The sequence below is a fragment of the Octopus bimaculoides genome, chromosome 7, assembly GCF_046866305.1.
Source record: "Octopus bimaculoides isolate indiv1 chromosome 7, ASM4686630v1, whole genome shotgun sequence".
In the NCBI taxonomy this organism is placed as follows: domain Eukaryota; kingdom Metazoa; phylum Mollusca; class Cephalopoda; order Octopoda; family Octopodidae; genus Octopus; species Octopus bimaculoides.
This window is the reverse complement of record NC_142934.1, coordinates 76306331-76327541: the sequence shown is the minus strand read 5'-3', so window position 1 is coordinate 76327541 and position 21211 is coordinate 76306331. Positions and strand designations below refer to the sequence as shown.

Here is a 21211-nt window from a genome sequence, read left to right as displayed (position 1 = left end):
CATGTTTCCAGTGATTTATAAGACGTGATTGAATGGGATACATTTATCTTCTAAAAATCATATATATACACACACACACACATAAATATACATACATATATATACATGTATATATATATATATATATATATATATATATATATATATATATATATATACACACACACATATACACACACACACACATATATATATATATATATATATATATATATATATATATATATATATATACATACATACACACACACATATTCATACTGTTAATTCCTTTGTTGTTAGAGATGAGTAATTTACAATATTTACTTCTTAATATATTAACAGAACAGTAGTCATTCCTTTTGATTTCTAGACAGAAGCAAATAAGAAATAACACTGATCAAAGCCTAAAACAAAAAATTAAAATTTTGTTACAGTGACCAACTCATACCAGTATGGAAAAAAGTGGTGTAAAAGAATGAATAATTGAATACTCTAAAGATGGGTAATAATCTAGATTATGATGTTGATTGATTACGTCTTCAGTTGTATTGTTTCATAAAAGACTTCTTCAACTTACTTATGTTAAATAATTCTTTTTATTTTGCTATTTACTGCCGTCTGAATCTGAACTATCTTGTTCTTTAAGCTTCCGTCTTTTGCTTTTGTAACTGTGTTCTTGCTCCACAGCACCTGGAATGAATAATTGAAAGAATTATATCATATTGGTGAAATGGTGAAGCCTTAATATATTAAGACATTCTTACAATAAGAGCTGGTGAAAAAGAATGTTCTATGAAATCTTTCCTTACCTGGTAAAGGTGTGTGCACTTCAACTTTGACTGTAGCTGTGGCTTTTACTCTGGTTATATGTTTGGTGGGGGCTTGGGGTGTTTCATAAGAGAAATTCTGAAAGTAGAATTAATAATAATAATAATAATAATAATAATAATTTATTCTACTCAAGGTACAAAGCTTGAAATTTGGAGAGGGGAAATAAACAATTAGATCAACTCTTGTGCTTGACTAGTACTTTATTGTCAACCCAGAAGGATGAAAAGCAAAACTGACCTCAGTAGAATTTGAACTCAAAATCTAGAAGGCAATAATAAATTACCATAAGGCATATTGGCTGATACTCTCATAATTCTGTCAATCCACCAACCAAACACAAAGCTATAGACTTCGGAAGAGGGTTACACTCACTCAAATGGTTCCTAGTGTTCGACTGGTATTTATTTTATTGAGTTTATTTTGGTGTTTATTTGGATTCAGAATGTAAAGTGACGAAACTAAGCATCACAAGGTATTCTGTTCGATGCTTTAGTGATTTTTGCCATTCCTCTGACTTCTTGATATAATATTTTTATTTTCTAAGATAGGCATAAGCCCTCAAGTCATTATGAAAGGAAATATTGACTAAATTGAGTCAAGTAAATGGCCAGTACTTATTTTATTGATCTCAGAAAATGAAAAGCAGAGTCAACTTTGACAGGATTTGTACTAAAAAACCCCACAAAAGAACATAATAATGGGAAGTAAATAATTACCACAAGGCATTTTGACTGGTATTCTACTACCCTACACTTACTACCTTCCATGGCACAAAACCTCGCCTTACCTGGTAAAAGTGTGAGCACTTACATTGGCACAATAACATTTTGATACAGAGGGGTTACTATTACCTCTAGTTTTATAATCATTGTTCAGGAGAAAATCAAGGAATCATATAACAATATGTAAAGATATGTGTAGAGGAAGGGGTACTTACATTATCACAAAAGTCTTTTTTGGTCTGTGTTGACGATGTGGTGATAGGAATGGTGGTAGTTTCAACAACCACTTCTGGCTGTACAATGATTTCATGTGAGGAGTACTGCGTAGGTTCTTCTGTTATGGTGCTCAGTGAAATATCTGAAGGCATTCGAGGATATATATGCCGGCTCACTGATTTGATAGGTCTTTCTCTTGGCCTTGGTGAAGGTTCTGGAGTAGGAGGCTCAATCATATCACCATTATCTTTGGGTACAATCTTTGAGTAAAGCAGAAAAAAACAGTCATTAGTTAAAAAAAACAAAATAAACACAGCAACATTAAAGTCAAAACAATTAATACTAATATGGTTATCTTGTTTTAAATTCATTTTTTTTCATGCTTGCATATAAGTGGGCTAGTGTCTATTAAACCTTGATGATTTTCCTGATGTTAACAACTCAAAAGGTGTGTGTGGGGGGAGTAGTGCCCTTGGTCATCACAATCCTTTCAAGGCTGGTGAGATGGGATCGATACAGACATCTAGTTTAACTATTTATATATTAACACATCTGCAAAGAATTCCAGAGCCTTAATGCTTTGAGGAAGAAGGACTGAACATGGTGGTTAGTATGGTGCCTGATGGGTAAGCTACAATAGGGCTGATGAGAGGATGAGAGATGAATTTCCAGTCTTGCTTGGAGTCACTACTACACACAGTGGCTCTAATTAGTTGTTGACGGAGACTAACCCCGTGGCTAGTGGTTCAGTCATTTTGAAAATAAATAAATAAATAAAAAGTAAAAAGATCTATTATGATAAATCTAGACAAATTCAAGTTACTGATAACATGTGGTAAATATAAAAATGGAAGTTACTGACTGAATTAGTAACTGTAAGATTGAGAGTTCAAACTTTAAAACAGTAATTATATTGTAGTATAGTCTCCTAGACAAAGTATTTTAGATTCTTTTCTACTGCAGGCTGCTCAGTGAAAAACAGGCCATACCTCTCCAAGTCCCATGATTCAATTTTACCAGACTAACTTGGATCCATTACAAATGAAAAGTGGAAGGGAATGAAAGTAAGGAAGCACATTGGGGGAGTAAAAAATAAGCAGAGCCATTGCTCTTTGCAAGCTTACCTCACCAGGTGGACCGATCACAGAGAGAAGTACAGGTAAAAACCATAAACCATTTAGTAAACCTAAGAGTACCAACACTGATAAAACATTGAAGATATATCTGAAAGAGGAAAATATAAATCAAAATAAGCAACAAAATATCCAGAGGTAATGCAGTACGATCATTTCAAGCAATTCCATTTAATTGAACAATGCAACCATTACATCAATTTAAATGCAGAGCAGTCCTCAGCTGCATAAAGACATATAATTTAATTAAATTAAAACAGATGGACACATTAAAGGCAACATGATTAATAATCGATTAGACCTTAGGGTATCATGTGCACATAGTGTCACCCGCACCTTTAAATATTTTAGAAAGTAGCACTTTATTGATCTTGTGATTTAAAACCTATAATATACCCCTTAGTATAAAATCAGTGTATAATTAGCATGTCCTACAACATCAATATTACTTTAGTTAAGACAGGGTATCAATCATTATAGATACAAGCTAAATATGTAAATAAACAATTTTTAGTTTTAAATACTTGAATTATTATACATTTTCTATAAATCTTCTCGATTGATGTTACTGAGTTGTATATATACTTCATCAGGACTTATTCTTTGTAAGCCTAGTACTTATTCTATCGGTCTCTTTTGCTGAACCACTAAGTTACGGGGACCTAAACACACCAGCGATGTTGTCAAGCGATGTTGGGGGGACAAACACAGACACACAAACATACACATGCACATACATATATATATATATATATATGACGGGCTTCTTTCAATTTCCATCTACCAAATCCACTCACAAGGCTTTGGTCGGCCCGAGGCTATAGTAGAAGACACTTGCCCAAGGTGCCAGGCAGTGGGACTGAACCTGGAACCATGTGGTTGGTTAGCAAGCTACTTACCACACAGCCACTCCTATGCCTATATATATAATTTTTAGTTTAGTATACTTTGAATTGTTATACATTTTCTATAAATCTTCTCTTTTGATGTTAATAAGGTATACATGTTTTTAGTGATTAAGCTATTTAATTCCTTTTCTATGGTGTTCTGCCCTACCTGATTATTTTAGTTTTTTATTATTTTATAATAGCCTTTATGTATAATAAATCTAATTTTTGTACCTGTATAAATTCATACTTAGCTTATATAAAACAATACTGGTATATTCACTACTTAAAATAAACTGCTTAGATTATAAATAAATTAATTGATAGTTAGCATGTTCTTTTACCTCAGTACTCCTTTATTAAATACCAGTATATACCAATTGATCAATATTCACAGATACCATCTGATAAGTTAGTATTTAAGTATATAATATGTATAAATATTAAACTATTTCTAGATAATTTCTTTTCCTTCCTCTATTATGGTAAATGTTTGGTACATACTCAAAAAACTTTTTATCCTTTTGTTATAATATTCTTCTGAATAACCCTAAACTTTAACTTTATACAATAAGGCAATCATCATCATCATCATCATCATCATCGTTTAACATCCGCTTTCCATGCTAGCATGGGTTGGACGATTTGACTGAGGACTGGTGCAATATTGTTTAAAATATTTAACTATAGTAGTACATGATAAGATTTCTGTTTCATTACCAATGGTCTGCTAGTGGCCAACCCCCTTAATTGTCAGCTAGCATCTTGATTTCCTTTACCAAATTTCATGATATTGCTTCTAATAAATCTTGATAGTTTTTTTTTTTTTTTTATGACTGTGTCCACTATGATTTCTGTCAACTCCTCAGCCCTATTCCTAACAGACACTGCTCCTTGTTCTCTCGGCCTTTTTGATAAAACTAGTCTGTAAATTAAAACTGACCCCATAGAGCAGTGACAAGCAAAATCTGTAACAAGTCTTTCTTCCTGATACCTTAGTAGTTTCTAAGCTGAAGTGAAGGCAGCATGTTCTTTGTCTATCTCCTTAACTTCTAGATTTTAAGTAAAATTATCTAATTAAATTCTATGTCTTTGTGCAGCTGAGGATTGCTCTGCATTTTAATTGATGCAATGGTTCAATTAAATGGAGTTGCGTGAAACAATCGTACAGCATTACCTCTGGATATCCTTGTTGCTTATGTTGATTTTAATCACCTTATTTTGAAATTGTATGGATAAAAGCGTACTAAACTCTGGTGCCTCAACTTAAGTACCATATTCATCTGAATCTAAATTTTTGCTATAAAAGATATAAATAGATTCAGAAGAAAATAGACATTTTCTTTTAAATCTTATGATGAAGTAGAATTAAAAGATAAAAGTAATAAGATCATAGTCTCAATATTTACATCTTTATTATTTGTTTGCAATTGATAAGTGAAGTAAAGCCACTACTAATTGACATATATATATATATATTACACACACACATTCATGCTTCCATGTTAAATAAAAAATGGCACATTGGTTAATGTATCCTAGAAATACAATGTCTGATAAGCTGGGGTAGTCATGGTTACAATGTCTCTAATCATAGACTTGTGCATTTATGACTAAACAACAACCACCATCACAGTTCTATCTACCAGACCCTTCTCTCTCTCTCTCTCTTGCAAACATCACTGACCATGCTTCCTCAGAAGCTCACCCAGAGCTAAATAAAAACAATGAGGTTGCTAATGTCACAGTCACTGACAATGCCAACAACAAGAACAATTATAGATAAGAAAACTTACTTAATAATGAAATCAAACTCTGCTCCTATTAACATAATGATGCCTAACAATGTTGAGATACCGCCATGGACAACAGGGACGAAAGTGTGTTCCAGTGCTAACAACATACGGCGGTCTCTACTGCCCACAGATGTGATGAAACCCTGCAAAATAGAAATGAAACATTATCATCATGCTAACCAGTATCAACATCATCATCGTAACCATTATCATATAACATCATCAATTACCATCTCTTCTATGATCATATTTATTTTAATCCTCCTACACAATAATCATCAATCCCTTTCTACTCTGCAAATATTGGTTTCAAATTATGGCACAAGGCCAACAATTTTGAGGGATGGAGTAAGTCAATTACTTTGAGCCCAGTGTCCAACTCTTACTTATTTTAATGACCTTGAAAAGATGAAAGGCAAAGTCGACCCTGGTGGCATTTGAACTCAGAAATGTAAAGACGGACGAAGTGCTGCTAGGCATTTTGCTTGACATGCTAATGATTTTGCCAGCTTGCCACCTTCTACTCTACAAATATTATCAACCCCTTCGTCCATCCCAGTCCACCTTCTCTTCATTAGAATCAACAGGTCAACTCTTCTGCTGCTATTGCTCCTCCTCTTTCTCCCCCCTCCCCCTACTACTACATAGTCATGGCCATTGCCACCACAGTTAGTGCCACTGCTTGACATCACCAGTAAAAAAAAGAACTCCCCTGAGGCACAAGGCCAGGCAAGGTTGTTTTTAATGGAAGACCAGCAGTCGCTCATGCATACCAGCCTCACATCTCTACACCACTGATGTTATCCAAGGGAACGGCAAAGGCCGATACAGCTTGGCACCAGTGATGTTGCAACTCATTTCTAGAGCAATGTGAAATAAAGTATCTTGCTCAAGAATACAACACACAGTCTGGTCCAGGAATTGAACTCACTATCTCATGATTGTGGGCCTGATGCTCTCAACACTGAGCTACGAGCCTCCACTTTGACATACCATTAACACAATTGCTATCAACAGATATAAAGCCTGCAGATTTATGACTATCATCACAACTATTGCTACCAATTCCTACAGTGACCATCACCAAAGCCAATGACAAATTCCTATAATTCTGACCAGTACCTACATCTAGCACCACTAATGTCAGCAGTGACTAGCATTGAAAACTATAACTAATGAGATTCCAACTGTAAGCTGATATAGATCAAGCCACCATTAAACAAATCAATGACAGATGTATGTAATATAAGTCATGCAGATGTTGTTACTGTTGCAATACTTACTATGCATACATGTGCAATAAATTCCATGCCAATGCCAACAGCTATGACCAAAGTAACTGCAGGCACTGCACTTAGCTTGATTCCTGCAATACCCATAAAACCAAGGAGTTGTAACACCAAACAAAGCAGTATCGCCATCTACAGAAGAAAAAAAAATATATCATACTGAGTGAATATCATTCTATGTGATAGGTTGGAAAGATTCTGGACATTATCATAGAAGATGGTTAATGCATGTGATAACATGAATGTGTGTGTGTGTTAGATAGATAGATAGATAGATAGATAGACAGACAGACAGACAGAGAGTTTGTATTGTTGTCTAACTCCAAATTAGCTCTGAATGAGCAGACCTATGATCACAAAAATGATCCAGCCAGTCATAATAGTCTGTTTATTTGTATATAACATATTCATCCATTATTAAGATGATAGGATGTTACCCGAGGATATTTGGCAGTTATTTTTAACAGTTGATTCTTTAGAATGAAAATATAGTTGTTGTTGATTAATCCAAGGTTAAGCCTGATTATAAGAATTGTGTGATTATACACAGACAAAAACTGTGCCAGAGCTTCCAGATGCATAACTGTATACGGAAAAGTAACAATAAAGGGAAGTGGGGAGAAGATAGGAAAAAAGACAATAAGATGTAACGTGAGAGAGATTTGGCTGCTATTTCTTTCAAGTTCAGTAACCATGTAGTGGTTCCCATGTCAAAAAGAGTGAACAGTGTGAAGAGATTCAAACAAGAGGAAAAAAATAAAATATATACTTACCACAATTACAGCTATCCATAAGTTGACCAGTATGATAGCAATGACAAGGAATGTCATTATAAGGATACACAAAATAGACAAGGAGAGGTACATGCGAAGGTGCAAATACTGCTCCCAGTAGGTAAAAGGGACCCCACGTGGGTAATTAGGGAGTCCTTTGCCTTCAAACTCCTTACATATGGAACGGATGTGCTGTAAGAGATAAAAATAAGAATATATATATATATATATAATTTCAAGTCACATCAAGATGTGAATTTTCAATTTCAGTTTTGTTGATAGCAATATATGTAATTTTTGTTGTGTCTAGGGAGAGTCATTATGCCAATTAACACAAACACTGGTTCAATTCCACTCCTTTTCTTTATTATTAGTCAAATGGATAAATATCCAATTAACTAATTTGTTTTGTTTTTGTTTGTCAAAGCTCTTTCATTCCTACTCACAACTTTTTCAATTTCACATTATAAATATAACAGTAAAAAAGACAAGTGGTTATTTGCAAGCATGATAATATGGTTGAACTATAAACTGAGGATTAAGGGAAAAGAAATGTGAACTTACTCGTACAGTTTCAATCATATCACTGGTGTTGGATAAATTAGTTAGGTAAAATGGCAACTGAGCATACTGTATTTGGTGAGATTTGAATACTGAAAATGGTAAGAAATGGTATATGGTAAGGTGGTATATAATGGTATGAAATATATAAACTGTAAAGTCAACATAAACTTTTAGAAGAATTCTACAAAAAAAAAGTGTTTAGAGAAAGTAATAGTGTCTCAAAATACTGACTTAAAAAACGATTGTAAAATATGATTAAATCATTTAGAACCCCTTTTTGCTTAAATCCTAATGTCCTAGCGTCTCAGTGATATACAAATACAAACATTAAAGTGAACTGTTTGTAGATAGCACTGGTAATTTTATTTACACTTAAATATGTACATAAGAGTGAGAAGAAAAAAAAAAAATTCGCCACCTTAGGTTGAAAATATTGCAATGCTGGGAAACCTCTCTAATGACTTTTGAGACATGCTAGCACACTTGCAGCATTGCCACGGGTGATGGCGAGGCTGATGTGCTGGAACAACCAAGTGCCCTCACGGACTTCACCAGTTATCTCTGCTAGGTGAGCTGCCAGTGAAGACAGGAATCTTGTAATCAGTGGTCCAACCCCACCAAACGTCTATAGATGTTGTTCAAATACTAATTCACTTCTTTTATTAGCATTCATGTCAATGATTTCAGGCTTTTTCTGTGGAAAAACCTTATGATATGAACACATTAAGAGCAATCTTGACTATCTTTTTGTCTTACCAACTCATCATTTTGTTGAATATAGTGGGCATGTCATCCACAATGAAAATAAAATGGCCAGTAAATCAACTGAGAAAGAAAGATATTGAAGACTGCAGAATAGAAATCTTCTACTGGTCAGTTGTATAAACAAAGGTAGGCTCTTACAGTTTAGTTTCCAGCATTGAAACACATATCAGTTCAGGGTCCAAAAATAGACTGAACAGTCGAGGGAGTACAACCTGTTTAGGTTGACACACTGTACTCCATGTTTCTGTATAATCTTCAGCTAGATGGCGAAATGATACAAGCTTCTTAATTACAAAAAGTCACATCAATTCTATTGAATTGCCACCTGACATAAATCTGCTCAAGCTTACCTTCTAAGCTTCTATCTCGATAGTCATGGACAAAGGATTTTAATGGTGGGTAGAAATCACCCATAGCTGAGTCGTATCCTAACACATCAGTTCCTCGCCAGGCTGACAAATAGTTATAGAATCCTGATGGGTTGATGATGCCATCCTTAACAAGACGTACTTTGTGAACCTGGAAATACAGGGAGAAATAGTATAGGTTATAATACAATGTGGCTAAGTGGTTCAGGTATGTATTTATAGTGTTTAACATAAAGGTGTCTGTACAGTCTATGCTTACAGTGTGTATATCTGCCTGTATGCTGTATGCCATTATGTTAATTCTGTATTGCATTGTGTTAAGGTACCACATACACATGCCATACAACATGTACCATGGTGTATGTAGTCTATATCAGCTATGTATTGCATATTTGACAAAAGCAATATACTGTGTTTAATTTTTTTTTAATGGCCATGCTGGGGCACTGTCTTCAAAGGTATAGTCAACTGCATCAATACCAGTACTTATTGTAGGGATCTTGGAAGAATGTGAGGCAAAGCAGAAGTGGGCAAAATTTCAATTCAGAATGGAATGATACAAAAAGTATTTTGTCTGCTGTTTTTTGTCTTTTGCCAACCACCTTCCATGTTTGTAAATATCTATATCACACACACACACACACACACACCTATGCAGGCATGATTGCGTTGTGTGAGGTTCAAAGCTCTAGGCAGGTATCTTTTACAATACTTTTGGAATTGACCAAAATTATATTTACTATGAGAATATGATCTGGTAGGTGGAAACTAACAATGTTTCCACATTGTTAGTTTCCACCTACTGTCATTGCATGTATGTGTGTGAGCATGAGTCTGCATTATATATCATCATCATCATCATCATCATCGTTTAACGTCCGCTTTCCATGCTAGCATGGGTTGGACGATTTGACTGAGGACTGGTGAAACCGGATGGCAACACCAGGCTCCAGTCTGATTTGGCAGAGTTTCTACAGCTGGATGCCCTTCCTAACGCCAACCACTCAGAGAGTGTAGTGGGTGCTTTTACGTGTCACCCGCACGAAAACGGCCACGCTCGAAATGGTGTCTTTTATGTGCCACCCGCACAAGCCAGTCCAGGGGCACTGGCAACGATCTCGCTCGAAAATCCTACAGGAGCCAGTCAGGCGGTACTGGCAACGGCCACGCTCAAAATGGTGCATCTCATGTGCCACCCGCACAAGAACCAGTCCAGGGGCACTGGCAACGATCTTACTTGGCTTGCCGGGTCTTCTCACGCACAGCCCATTTCCAAAGGTCTCGGTCCGTAGTCATCGCCTCGGTGAGGCCCAATGTACGAAGGTCTTGCCTCACCACCTCAGCCCAGGTCTTCCTGGGCCTACCTCTTCCACGGGTTCCCTCAACTGTTAGGGTGTGGCACTTTTTCACGCAGCTATCCTCCTCCATTCTCACCACATGTCCATACCAGCGCAATCGTCTCTCTTGCACGCCACAACTGATGCTTCTAATGTTCAGCTTTTCTCTCAAGATACTTACACTCTGACGGGTATTATATATATATCTATAAACATATATAGATGCATGTGTTTATGCTTACACAAATCTAAAAACTAGTTTAGTTCATATTGCTGCTCTTTAGGCATCGCTTTATTAGTGGATTCAGAGGAAATAACAGACTTAAAAACAAATATTGAGGCTGATATAATTGACTTAAATCTTTGAATATGGTGCTTCAGTATGGCCACAGTCCAATGACTGAAATCTGTAAAAGAATCTCTAATCAATTCTTACCTGATTGACATCAAAAGGATCGTCAACATTGCCAGTCTGGGCCAGAAGTCGGAAAGCCAAAATACCATTCTGAGAGGCATTTTGGTACCATTTCCGTGGACCAATGCACTTATTAGCCACATCATCATCAAAAGACTTTTGTAAATCTGAAATTAAAAAGGGCAAAAAATGTTGAGTAAGCGAAGGATTTCAGATGTATAACAAATGAAAGCTGAAGAAATTAATACATGAACCCAAGGTAAGGAGAAAGAAGGAAATAAAGGGTTGTTTTTTTAAAATTAGTAGCATACCATGGAGCCATTCTCTGAAAAGTTGTAGCCAGAATGTGGGCAGAGAACCATCTTCTCGCTTGATGATGTGATTGACTTGTTGGAATGCTTTGTGATAGGAATACAGTAACTGCTGGTTGTGAGCATAATCAAAGTTGTTCTGTGGAGAAACACAAGCAAAATGAAAATGAGAATGAGAGGGAAATTGGGAGAGAAGAGAAGAAAATAGTGGAGAAAGTGTACATATATATATATATTGTATTTCGGGATGATCTTTTTTTTCCCCACCAAATAAACACATTCACTATATATTCGTTCTTCACTCATTTATTACTGTTCTTATTTTTAACTCATGTCCATTGTCTGGAAATCTTTTATTACATATCTATGACCTCTCATATATATATATATATATATATATATATATATAAAACAAATGAGAGAAAGGGGAAAATGGAATCCATGAAATACTTTACTAATCACAATGATAGTTTTGACCCATCTTGCATCAGTCCCTCATGGGTGAGATACTGTACAACTGGCTGTGGTGCATCCTCTGGTGCAGATGTTTCTCGTCCGGTGACTTTTCAAATAAACTCAGTTTTGCTTGGTTCTATCATAATGCATGTGGTTATTTGCCTGTAGCTGGTTGCCTATGTATGTATGTGTGTGTGTGTGTGTGTGTGTGTGTGTGTGTGTGTGAGTGAGAGAGAGAGAGAGAGAGAGAGAAAAAGAGAGAGAGAGAGAGAGAGAGAGAGAGAAAGAGAGAGAGAGAGAAAAAGTATGTGCAGGTATGGTGTCTTGTTTCATTCTATTCATGAAGTACAAAATCCCAATTTTTTTTTTAAACAAATGAGAGTGGAGCTGCACAGTTAAGGTACTGGGCAATTTTTGAGCACATGTGCATGCACAACTTCAGATCTTGCTATAGCTGTTGTGCTGTGCTCCTGAGCAAACCATCTAACCCTGCTGAGCCAGTTTGTTTGATTGAAACTTTCACATAATATGGATGATTAATGGAAGAATGTCAACTGTCTGCTTGTAAAAAGAATTGATCTAACAAATATTTTATCTCACCCATGTAAGCATAAGGAAATAGTTGTTAATACAATTTGGTAAAACGAGAACACCTAATGAAATTTATGACTGCCTTCATAGTCAGATTCTGCCAAATGCACCCAAGAGCAAAGGGAACTGTCTTCTGCAATGGCCTTGCACAATGTTTCTGTCTCCCAAATTTCCATTACAGGGCTTTGATGAAGCTAAGATTATAACCAGAGACACTTGCCAAAGTTGTCATGCAGTGGAACTAAACCCATATCCAAAATTAAAACCACACAGTTGTAAAACAAATCTCTTAACTATGCAGTCATGCATGTGTTGTAAACATAGAAAGGACTGAACCAAAAAGGATATCTATATAAAAATGTCAGGATCTAGCCATCCTGACCAATGAGTAAGGGACAGGACACTGTCCTGGAAATCAGGTCATTATAAAAATGTAGAAATACTTATATATTTATTAACCTTTGTCACAGCAAAGAAGTTGTAAAATCCAAAATATTTGGATTTTGCTTCCAAGAAATTGTACTCGGCCGTTCCATGTGGCACAATGTCTGTAAGTTCTAAGCCGTCTTCCACAAGTGTGATGCCATAAATACCAATGAGTGTGATAATCAAAAATACTACAATAGTGAAAACCTGGAAATAAAGAAATATGTATGAGTCTTTCATCATCCCAATTCAAAATAAGAATCAATAAAAAAATTTAGGTTTCTATAAAATATTTCAGAAATTTTTAATTGTAAATTATAACATATTGATTGCTCTTTCTCATTATGTGCTCACTACATTAAGTGTGTTAGTAATCACGGTTGATCTGAAACTAAGCAATAAAAAACACAAAGATCATAACTAACAGAAACAGTTATGGAAAGCAACAACAAATGTCACTTGTGTTGCTGAACCCACCTTTGTTGGTGTCTTCTGTAGAAATGGCCCATAATGATTCTTAACAATATTTGCTAACGAGAAGTTGAAGCATTCATGCTGCATCTGTAGCCAACAATCCTTGAATGAGACGCTGTCAATTGGTGTCAAACACTGACGAGACGATGTATTGGATGGACATGCTGCAAATAGAAATCATTGAAGAATGAGGTTATGGTCTCCACCGAAAATTTCCTTTCATCTTTCTCAAATAATAATTTCACTGTTCAATCTACAGACAGATACACACATACACTTGTATGTATAAAGGAAGAATATGTACACACACACAATCATCATTTTAACATCCATTTTTCCAAGCTTGCATGGATCAGGTAGAATTCATTGAACCAGAGTTTCTACAACTGGATGCCCTGAAATATATAAAAATAAATTCAGGCTTACCTGGAGGATATACAGGAGTTTGAATTGGTGGTTTTTCAGTGAGTACGGACTTGAGTGAATTATCTGGAAACAGGACTTTCAGAGGTTTATCAGAAACAAGGAGTTTTGGAGATTTTTCATGAAGAATGGCTCTTGGATATTTTTCTGGAACATTTGAAGGTTTTCCTGGAACTAGGGCATTTGTAGGATTTTCTGGAACAAGGGCATGTGGAGATTTTTCTGGAACAAGGGCATTTGGAGTTTTTTCTGAGACAAGAGCATTTAGAGGTTTTTCTGGAACAGGGGTCTTTGAATGTTTTTCTGGAACGGGGGCCTTTGAATGTTTTTCTGGAACGGGGGCCTTTTGTGTTTTTTCTGAATGTACTGGCTTTGTTGAGTGGCTTTGATTGACAACACGTTCTGTTGGCTGCATTGCTAAACAGGTGACTGGCTGAGAGCCATTAACAGAAATTTTAGTTACGGTCTGATGAATAGCAACACTTGATGAGGTATTTGGGATGCTCAGGTGTGTTGAACTGTAACCAAAATGTGATAAACAGTGTTCACTGTCCCTTTGTGGTTGTAATTCTATCACTTGGTTGGCCATTGAACTGTGGGAAAGAAAATTTGGTTTATTAGCTGCCATTTTATGTGTTAGGCAAAGCAAGAATGTGTACAAGTAAATTGTGTCCACCCACCCCACAGTTAATTATTCTACTGAAGAGTTTATTTAAAAAGAAAAGAGCTAACTTCATTGTTATGATGATAGTTAAGCAGTTATTTAGACACAGCTTAGCCCTCAACTAAGCAGATCCATCACTATGATGTTTTTGAGCAGATATAGTATATCTAGGACTACATTATTCAATGTGTCTGTCTGTCTTTTAATTCTAGCAGGTCATGTGACCATATAGGTATTCCCATGATGACTTGTGACATGCATTTTTACATAACAACAGTCATGTGACAACTTTATTTACCACCCTTTTTGTGACCAGAGTTTTAATGAAATACATTTTCTATGTTTTAGTAAATTTCCACAATAGTAAAATCTTTGGAAACATTCAGTAAAATATCAAAATTCCTCATTAAGTTAATTACTATAATTAACATTATTTATCAAAAGATTTTTTCCATGAAATTATGATGAGAGTGTTTGGATTTAAATATGAACACTTTATGTCACAACATCTGCCTCAACAAATGATAGATGACCATTTAAAGGTTTCTCAGAAACTAGGAAGCCTTTGGAAATTATACTGGAATAAACCTTTGGAATTTTCCCCTAAAATAGTTTATATTCTTTGTGTGGAATTTAACCAAATCTCCAGTAGATTGCAATACCTTTCCTAGGCAGATGTTAAATGATAAATGGGTTCTCTGAAATTCTTAACACTATGAATCTTGGTATAATAATGTTTTCTACAGAATTATTCTGATTTGTTGCATTTTTTCGTTATTATGGTTTAGTCTAGGGCCAGGCAGGATTAAGCAGATCTAATCAACAATCTTACTTTTCGTTGTATGCTCACACCTAAATTATTCAATGTGTACTTCTTTTCTAAGATGTGACCCGAGGGAGATTTAGTTACTATTTCTAGGAAGGTGAACAATCATGTAAATGCATGAGTTGCTTTTAATTAAAATGTTAATGGTTCATATAGGTGACATAAAAGCTTGTAATAATATAAAATAACTGTTTTAAAACTCAGTAATATAAGCAAAGTTGTTTATAGAAAGAGAGGAGGAAGAAAAATACCTTTGGAAACAGCAGAATACATCAATTCGTTTATCTTCACGTCGAACTAAATCCCAACTAACAACTGCAGGTAGGATCAGAAGGATAGAACTAAGATTGAAGAACACAAGAATTGCAGCCTGAAATAAACAATTGTTGAAATATAGTATGACATAATATACACAACAGTTTATGGTAACACATACAAGATATATTATATATAGAGATAATATGTATTGTGAACCATGCATCTGTTTACTGTATGACAAGGTACACACACACATCACATAATACACATCAATATTTCCATCCACACATAAGTGTGTGCATGTGTGTACGTTGTAAGAAGTGAGCAAAAGGAATGATAACAAAAAGGACATCTGGTCACAAAACAATGCCTCAAGATAACTGTCCAAACCATACCAGCATGGAAAACTGGACATGAAATGGTGTACTGATAATGGAAGCTGAAGAGAGACAAAGGGGGAGAGAGATTGAGTGAGAGAGTGAGAGAGAGTGAGAGAGAGAGAGAGAGAGAGAGAGAGAGACGTATACTCCTTGCTATTTTGATAGGAATACACATTTCATATTAGTTTTAAAAAGATTTAGTACAGGAAACCACATGGTTTCGGGTTGTCCCACTTTGTAGCATCTTGGGCAAGTGTCTTCTAGAATAGTCCCAAGCTGACCAATGCTTTGTGCGTCAATTTGATTGATGGAAACTGTGTGGAAGCACATCGTATATGTTTATATATGTGTGTGTGTGTGTGGGGGGGGGCATCTTTGTTTGCCACCCACACTGCTTGACAACTGGTGTTGGTTTGTTTATGTCACCATAGCTTAGCAGTTCAGCAAAAGAAATTGATAGATTAAATACCAAACTTAAAATGGGGTCAGTCTGTTTGACTAAAACTCCTACAAGGTGGTGCTTCAGCATGGCTGCAATCCAATGACTGAAACAAGCAGTAGATAAAAAAAAAATCTACTCATATGGAATGAGAACCATTATAAAACCAGTAAAGTATGAAGGTCACAACTCGTCATGTCATTACAACGCTGCTATAGAAGAACTACCTCTGTTACATCACCAGGAAAGAATGAAATCCAGAGTTACCACAAGCACACTATGGGTAAAAATTGAGAGCCATCACTACAGCATTGGTAACCCTTTAGCATTCAGATTATTCTGTGAAATGTAAGGCTTAGTTATTCAATTGTTTTGTATTAATCATCTAAAAGCTGTGAGATTTTGATGATGTGGTTGTTCATTTTTAGATTGACATTGTAGGGTAGGTGTGAGAGACCAGATATGGCTGGTTTGAACAGAAAGAAGGGAGAAACTTCTGGCCAGATATGGCTGGTTTAAATGCTAAGGGGTTAATCATCATCATCATCATCATTGTTTAACGTCCGCTTTCCATGCTAGCATGGGTTGGATGATTTGACTGAGGACTGGCAAGCCAGAAGGCTGCACCAGGCTCCAATCTGATCTGGCAGAGTTTCTACAGCTGGATGCCCTCCCTAACGCCAACCACTCTGAGAGTGTATCATTAAATCCACTGGTAAATGAGACAAGGGAGCCAAGTTTGTATTATAGAACAAGAGGTAGTCTTAGACAGGTTGGTACCAAAGGGGTTAAAGAAAATCAAGCAGTCCAAGAGGAAGGAAGTTGTGAAAGAAGACCAGACCAGTTAAGAATACAAAAAAAAAAAAAGAAAAAAAAAAGCAAAGCTACCTTCTCGAGTCATACCAACTCATAAGAGTCTGTTTCATGGCCTCATGGTGTATATATTCCCCACCTGAAGGGGACACCAGTCTGTTGCAGGATTACTTATTTTTGACAGCTGAATGGACTGGAGCAGCATGAAATGAAATGTGTCACTCAAGAACACAATGCCACCTGGCCCAGGAATTGAAACCACAATCTTATGATCATGAGTCCAACACCCTAACCACTAAGCCACATGCTTCCACATGCAAAGAAGTGGTGAAGGGACTGCAACAAGTGGTGTAATGGGTATTCTGGAGAAACTACCCACCACAAATGAATTCCCATTGTTAAAAAGGTGGGCTTAATGATGTAACTGATGTGGCAATAGAGGCTCTGTGGTGCAGTGGTGGCCCTCATCCTCAGCTAGTGGCATATATGTGTGTGTGTGTGTGTGTGCGTGTGCATGTGTATGAGAGATAGACCACGTTACTACTGTTGCTGAAAAATAAGAAGGGAGGGGGGACACCATCGCCACCACCACAGCCACTACTGTAGTTAATAGTGTTACTATTACAACACAATTAATACACTACTATAGAATTAAAAGACAAATTTGGAGTAGAGCTGGACAACTATGCTTAGTCGTAGTAGTGGTAGTAGTAGTAGTGGTGGAGGTGGTAGTAGTAGTAGTAGTAGTAGTGGTGGAGGTGGTAGTAGTAGTAGTAGTAGTAGTAAGAACCAAATAGGGGGAACAAGCAAAACAATTACTACTATCACCACCACAACAAACAACAAATGCTAGTGGTATTGGTGGTGGTAGTAGTAGTAGTAACAACAACAACAACAGTAACTATAGTGGTGATAAGAGTGTCACAGCAGCAGCAGGGCTAAAAGTATATCCTGAGATAGGTTTGGGGGCAAAAGGAAGAGGAGAGGGTGGTGGTAAAATAAGGGTGAGGGCAGTGGCAGTGGTGGTGTAGAACAGTAGTAACCTGAATAGTGGTGGGAGTACTTTAAGAGTTAAGAGGGGTAGGAGGTGAGGGTAGATTACTACTGCTCCCAGGCCTCTTTGCCATACAACCCCTACAGTATCACACAGGCTGTCCTCTTTCAGAGACTTGTATAAACAAAACTGCAGAGCATCATGGGAAATAACAGCCATAGCAAGAGAAAGAGAAGTAAAGGGAGGCAGACAGACAGATAGATATGAAGAGAGAAAGAGAGAGGCAAGAAAAGATGGAAAAGAAATCAAGAAATACCTTCTACCCACCTTTCCCTCCCAAATTCTATCTATTTTCCTACCTACTTGCCAGTCTGTCTGTCGGTCTATCTGTACAGCTATCTGTCTATCTAACCATTTCCTCTTTTCATCATCCTTATTGTGTCTCATCCCACCTAAGCTCAGGACACTTAATCTAATTGTTCTTCTTCTGTAAGGAGGAGAGACAAATTCTTTTAAGATAGGTGGGGGTGAGTCACAAATAGATATAGATAGGTAGATAGATTGATATAGATAGGTGGATAGAAAGATATATAGATTGAGAGAATCACAAGATAAATAGGTAAGTGAATAAAAAAAATAGCTGCAGGTGTAAGAGAGAGAGAGAGGGGGGAGAGAGAGAGAGAAAGAACGGCAGAAAGTGAAATGAATGAAAAGAAAGAAAATAGGGGCTTCTGTTGACCTACAAGCCATCAAAGTCAGAAGGGACCTAGTGACAGTCAATGCTGGGGGAGAAAAATAGGCCTTTTCCACAACCATGGTAGATGGGAATGAGATGAAGGGATGATTGGCTGACACAAAAGGAGAGGAAAGAGCTTGGCTTTTAAGGATCTAGGAAAAGTCACTGGGAAGAGAAAAAAAAATCCCATAAAATAGTCACACACACACACACACAAAGTTACATGAAATCATTATTTCCATTCCCTTTTTTAACTCCTTAATGTTATTCCACAGACATGTGGAATATGAAGGATAAATCTGGAGAATTTATTTCAAAAATAAAATCTTTCATTCATAAATATTACATGTATATGTGTAGATCTGGATGTATGAGTGTGTATACAAGTGTGCAACAAGTATGTGTGTGTGTGTGTGTGAGAGAGAGAGAGAGGAAGAGAGAGGGTGAGAGTGTGTTGTGTGTCTATATATGTAATTATTAGAGTGTATGAGAATAGCATGAGCATGCATATATGAACATGTTTGCACATTAGTGTTTTTTGTGTACTTTCACATCATCATCATTTAACATCCATTGCCCATGCTGGCATGGGTTGGATGGTTTGACTTGGCTGGTATGCTGGAAGGTTGCACCAGACACCAGTCTGATTTGACATGGTTTTCTATGGCTGGATGCCCATCCTAATGCCAACCACTCCAAGAGTGTAATGGAACTCAGCCACCTAACCTCTGTGAAGCCCAACACTCAAAAGGAACTCAGCCGCTTTGCCTTTGTGAGGCCCAATGCTCAAAAGGAACTCAGCCACTTTGCTTCCGTGAGGCCCAACGTTCAAAAGATGTTCTTTACGTGCCACCAGCATGGGTGCACTCGGCTTGATGGGTCCTCTCAAGCATAGCACATTGCCAAAGTTCTTGGTTATTTGTTAACAAGAAGTGACAATAAGCTAATATATTTCTCATACCTCACACTAACAACTTTTCCCAGTCCTTCCCTCACAAAACAGTCATCCCCAGAAATGATGAAAGGTAACAGACAGATGGAATACTATATGTATGCACCTGACAGGTGGAACGTTACAATCATGTACCCTTACAGGCAGAACACTACATGTAAATATCAACAGGTATAATACAATAAATAAGTTCTTATTGATGTCACACTACATTAAGTACTGACAAGTGGTGTATAACAATGAAGAATGAAACTTAATAGTGATGATGTAAGGTGACTGACAGATAAGTAGAATAAATACTACATGTGTATACAAACAGGTGGCACATTATGTGTAAGTGCTAAATGATTGTCAAGTTGCATCTAGGTATCTAGAAGTATTGGTGTGGGTGGTACTATTACAATTAGTGTCAGTAGTAATATGTGGATCAATTGTAACATTAGTGTGGCTGTTAAGTTGGTGAACTAACAACAGATCATCAAAGCACCAGACAAAATGGCTTTCAGTATATTTCTTCTGGCCTTAAGGCAGTGAGTCAGCAGAATTATTAGCACCTGGAGCAAAATGCTTAGCAACATTTTATCCCTCTTTATGCTCTGAGTTCCCCGTCAAAATTGTTCAGGCTGACTTTAGCTTTCATTCTTTCCAGATTGATAAAATAAGTATCATTTGAGTACTGGGGTCAATGTAATCGACTTACTTCTTCCCTGAAATTGCTGGCCTTGTGCCAAAATTTGAAACCAGTATTTTTTCTGGCAGATCACATAAAGTAATTGTGACTTTTTTCCTAGCCAAAATTGTGTTTTTATTACCAGTCAGCATCAAATATTGGGGTGGGCGATGCAATGAAGTGCAAGGTGAATACCGAAGTCCATCTAATCAACTAACCCACCCCCAACAAAAATAGGTAGCCTTGTGTCTAAACTAGAATCAGATATTATTACGGTTTGGGCAGTGTAAATAGATGGAGGCAAAAGTGGTGTTGGTGGTGCTAGAGAAAGTGAAAACAGGTTGGTACTGTTGAAGGTAGTGCAAATGTAATGGTGGAAGCATATAATAGCAGTAGGGGTGGTGGTCATCACTTTTGGCTAGTAACAAGTCAGCCTTGATTGATTAAGACTTATGGTCAAAAGAAATTCCAGCCATGACCATGGACTCTACATCTATAGTATCCAATGTTTCTTACTTTATTCCAAGACATTGGAAAACGTTTTAAGGGAAATTTGGTTGATAGAGTTCTCCATTTCTTAATAGTTGCTGTGGTCTTAGTTGTTGTTAGAAATAGTAGTGGTGGTGGTGGTAGTAGTAGTAGTATTGATGGTGGTGACAGTTGTAGCAGTAATACTACAGTGGTAGTAAGTTGTCACCACCACAAATAGTAGTAGTAGTA

General features: G+C 36.6%; 1 protein-coding gene across 1 annotated transcript in view; it reads right to left on the bottom strand.

Moving 5' to 3' along the window:
- Window positions 1-575: 575 nt before the first annotated feature.
- Window positions 576-21211, bottom strand: part of LOC106878151 (protein patched homolog 1) — a 119207-nt gene continuing 98571 nt past the window's right edge. The window contains exons 15-29 of the mRNA XM_014927283.3: window positions 15501-15619; window positions 13763-14352; window positions 13340-13500; window positions 12896-13069; window positions 11390-11528; window positions 11100-11245; window positions 9309-9477; window positions 8194-8282; window positions 7630-7821; window positions 6851-6988; window positions 5568-5710; window positions 2876-2975; window positions 1751-2011; window positions 792-888; window positions 576-672 (exon numbers count right to left, since the gene is read on the bottom strand). Coding sequence (XP_014782769.1) covers window positions 587-672; window positions 792-888; window positions 1751-2011; window positions 2876-2975; window positions 5568-5710; window positions 6851-6988; window positions 7630-7821; window positions 8194-8282; window positions 9309-9477; window positions 11100-11245; window positions 11390-11528; window positions 12896-13069; window positions 13340-13500; window positions 13763-14352; window positions 15501-15619 — 2604 coding nt within the window. The 3' untranslated portion in view covers window positions 576-586. The remainder of the gene's footprint in view (window positions 673-791; window positions 889-1750; window positions 2012-2875; window positions 2976-5567; window positions 5711-6850; window positions 6989-7629; window positions 7822-8193; window positions 8283-9308; window positions 9478-11099; window positions 11246-11389; window positions 11529-12895; window positions 13070-13339; window positions 13501-13762; window positions 14353-15500; window positions 15620-21211) is intronic.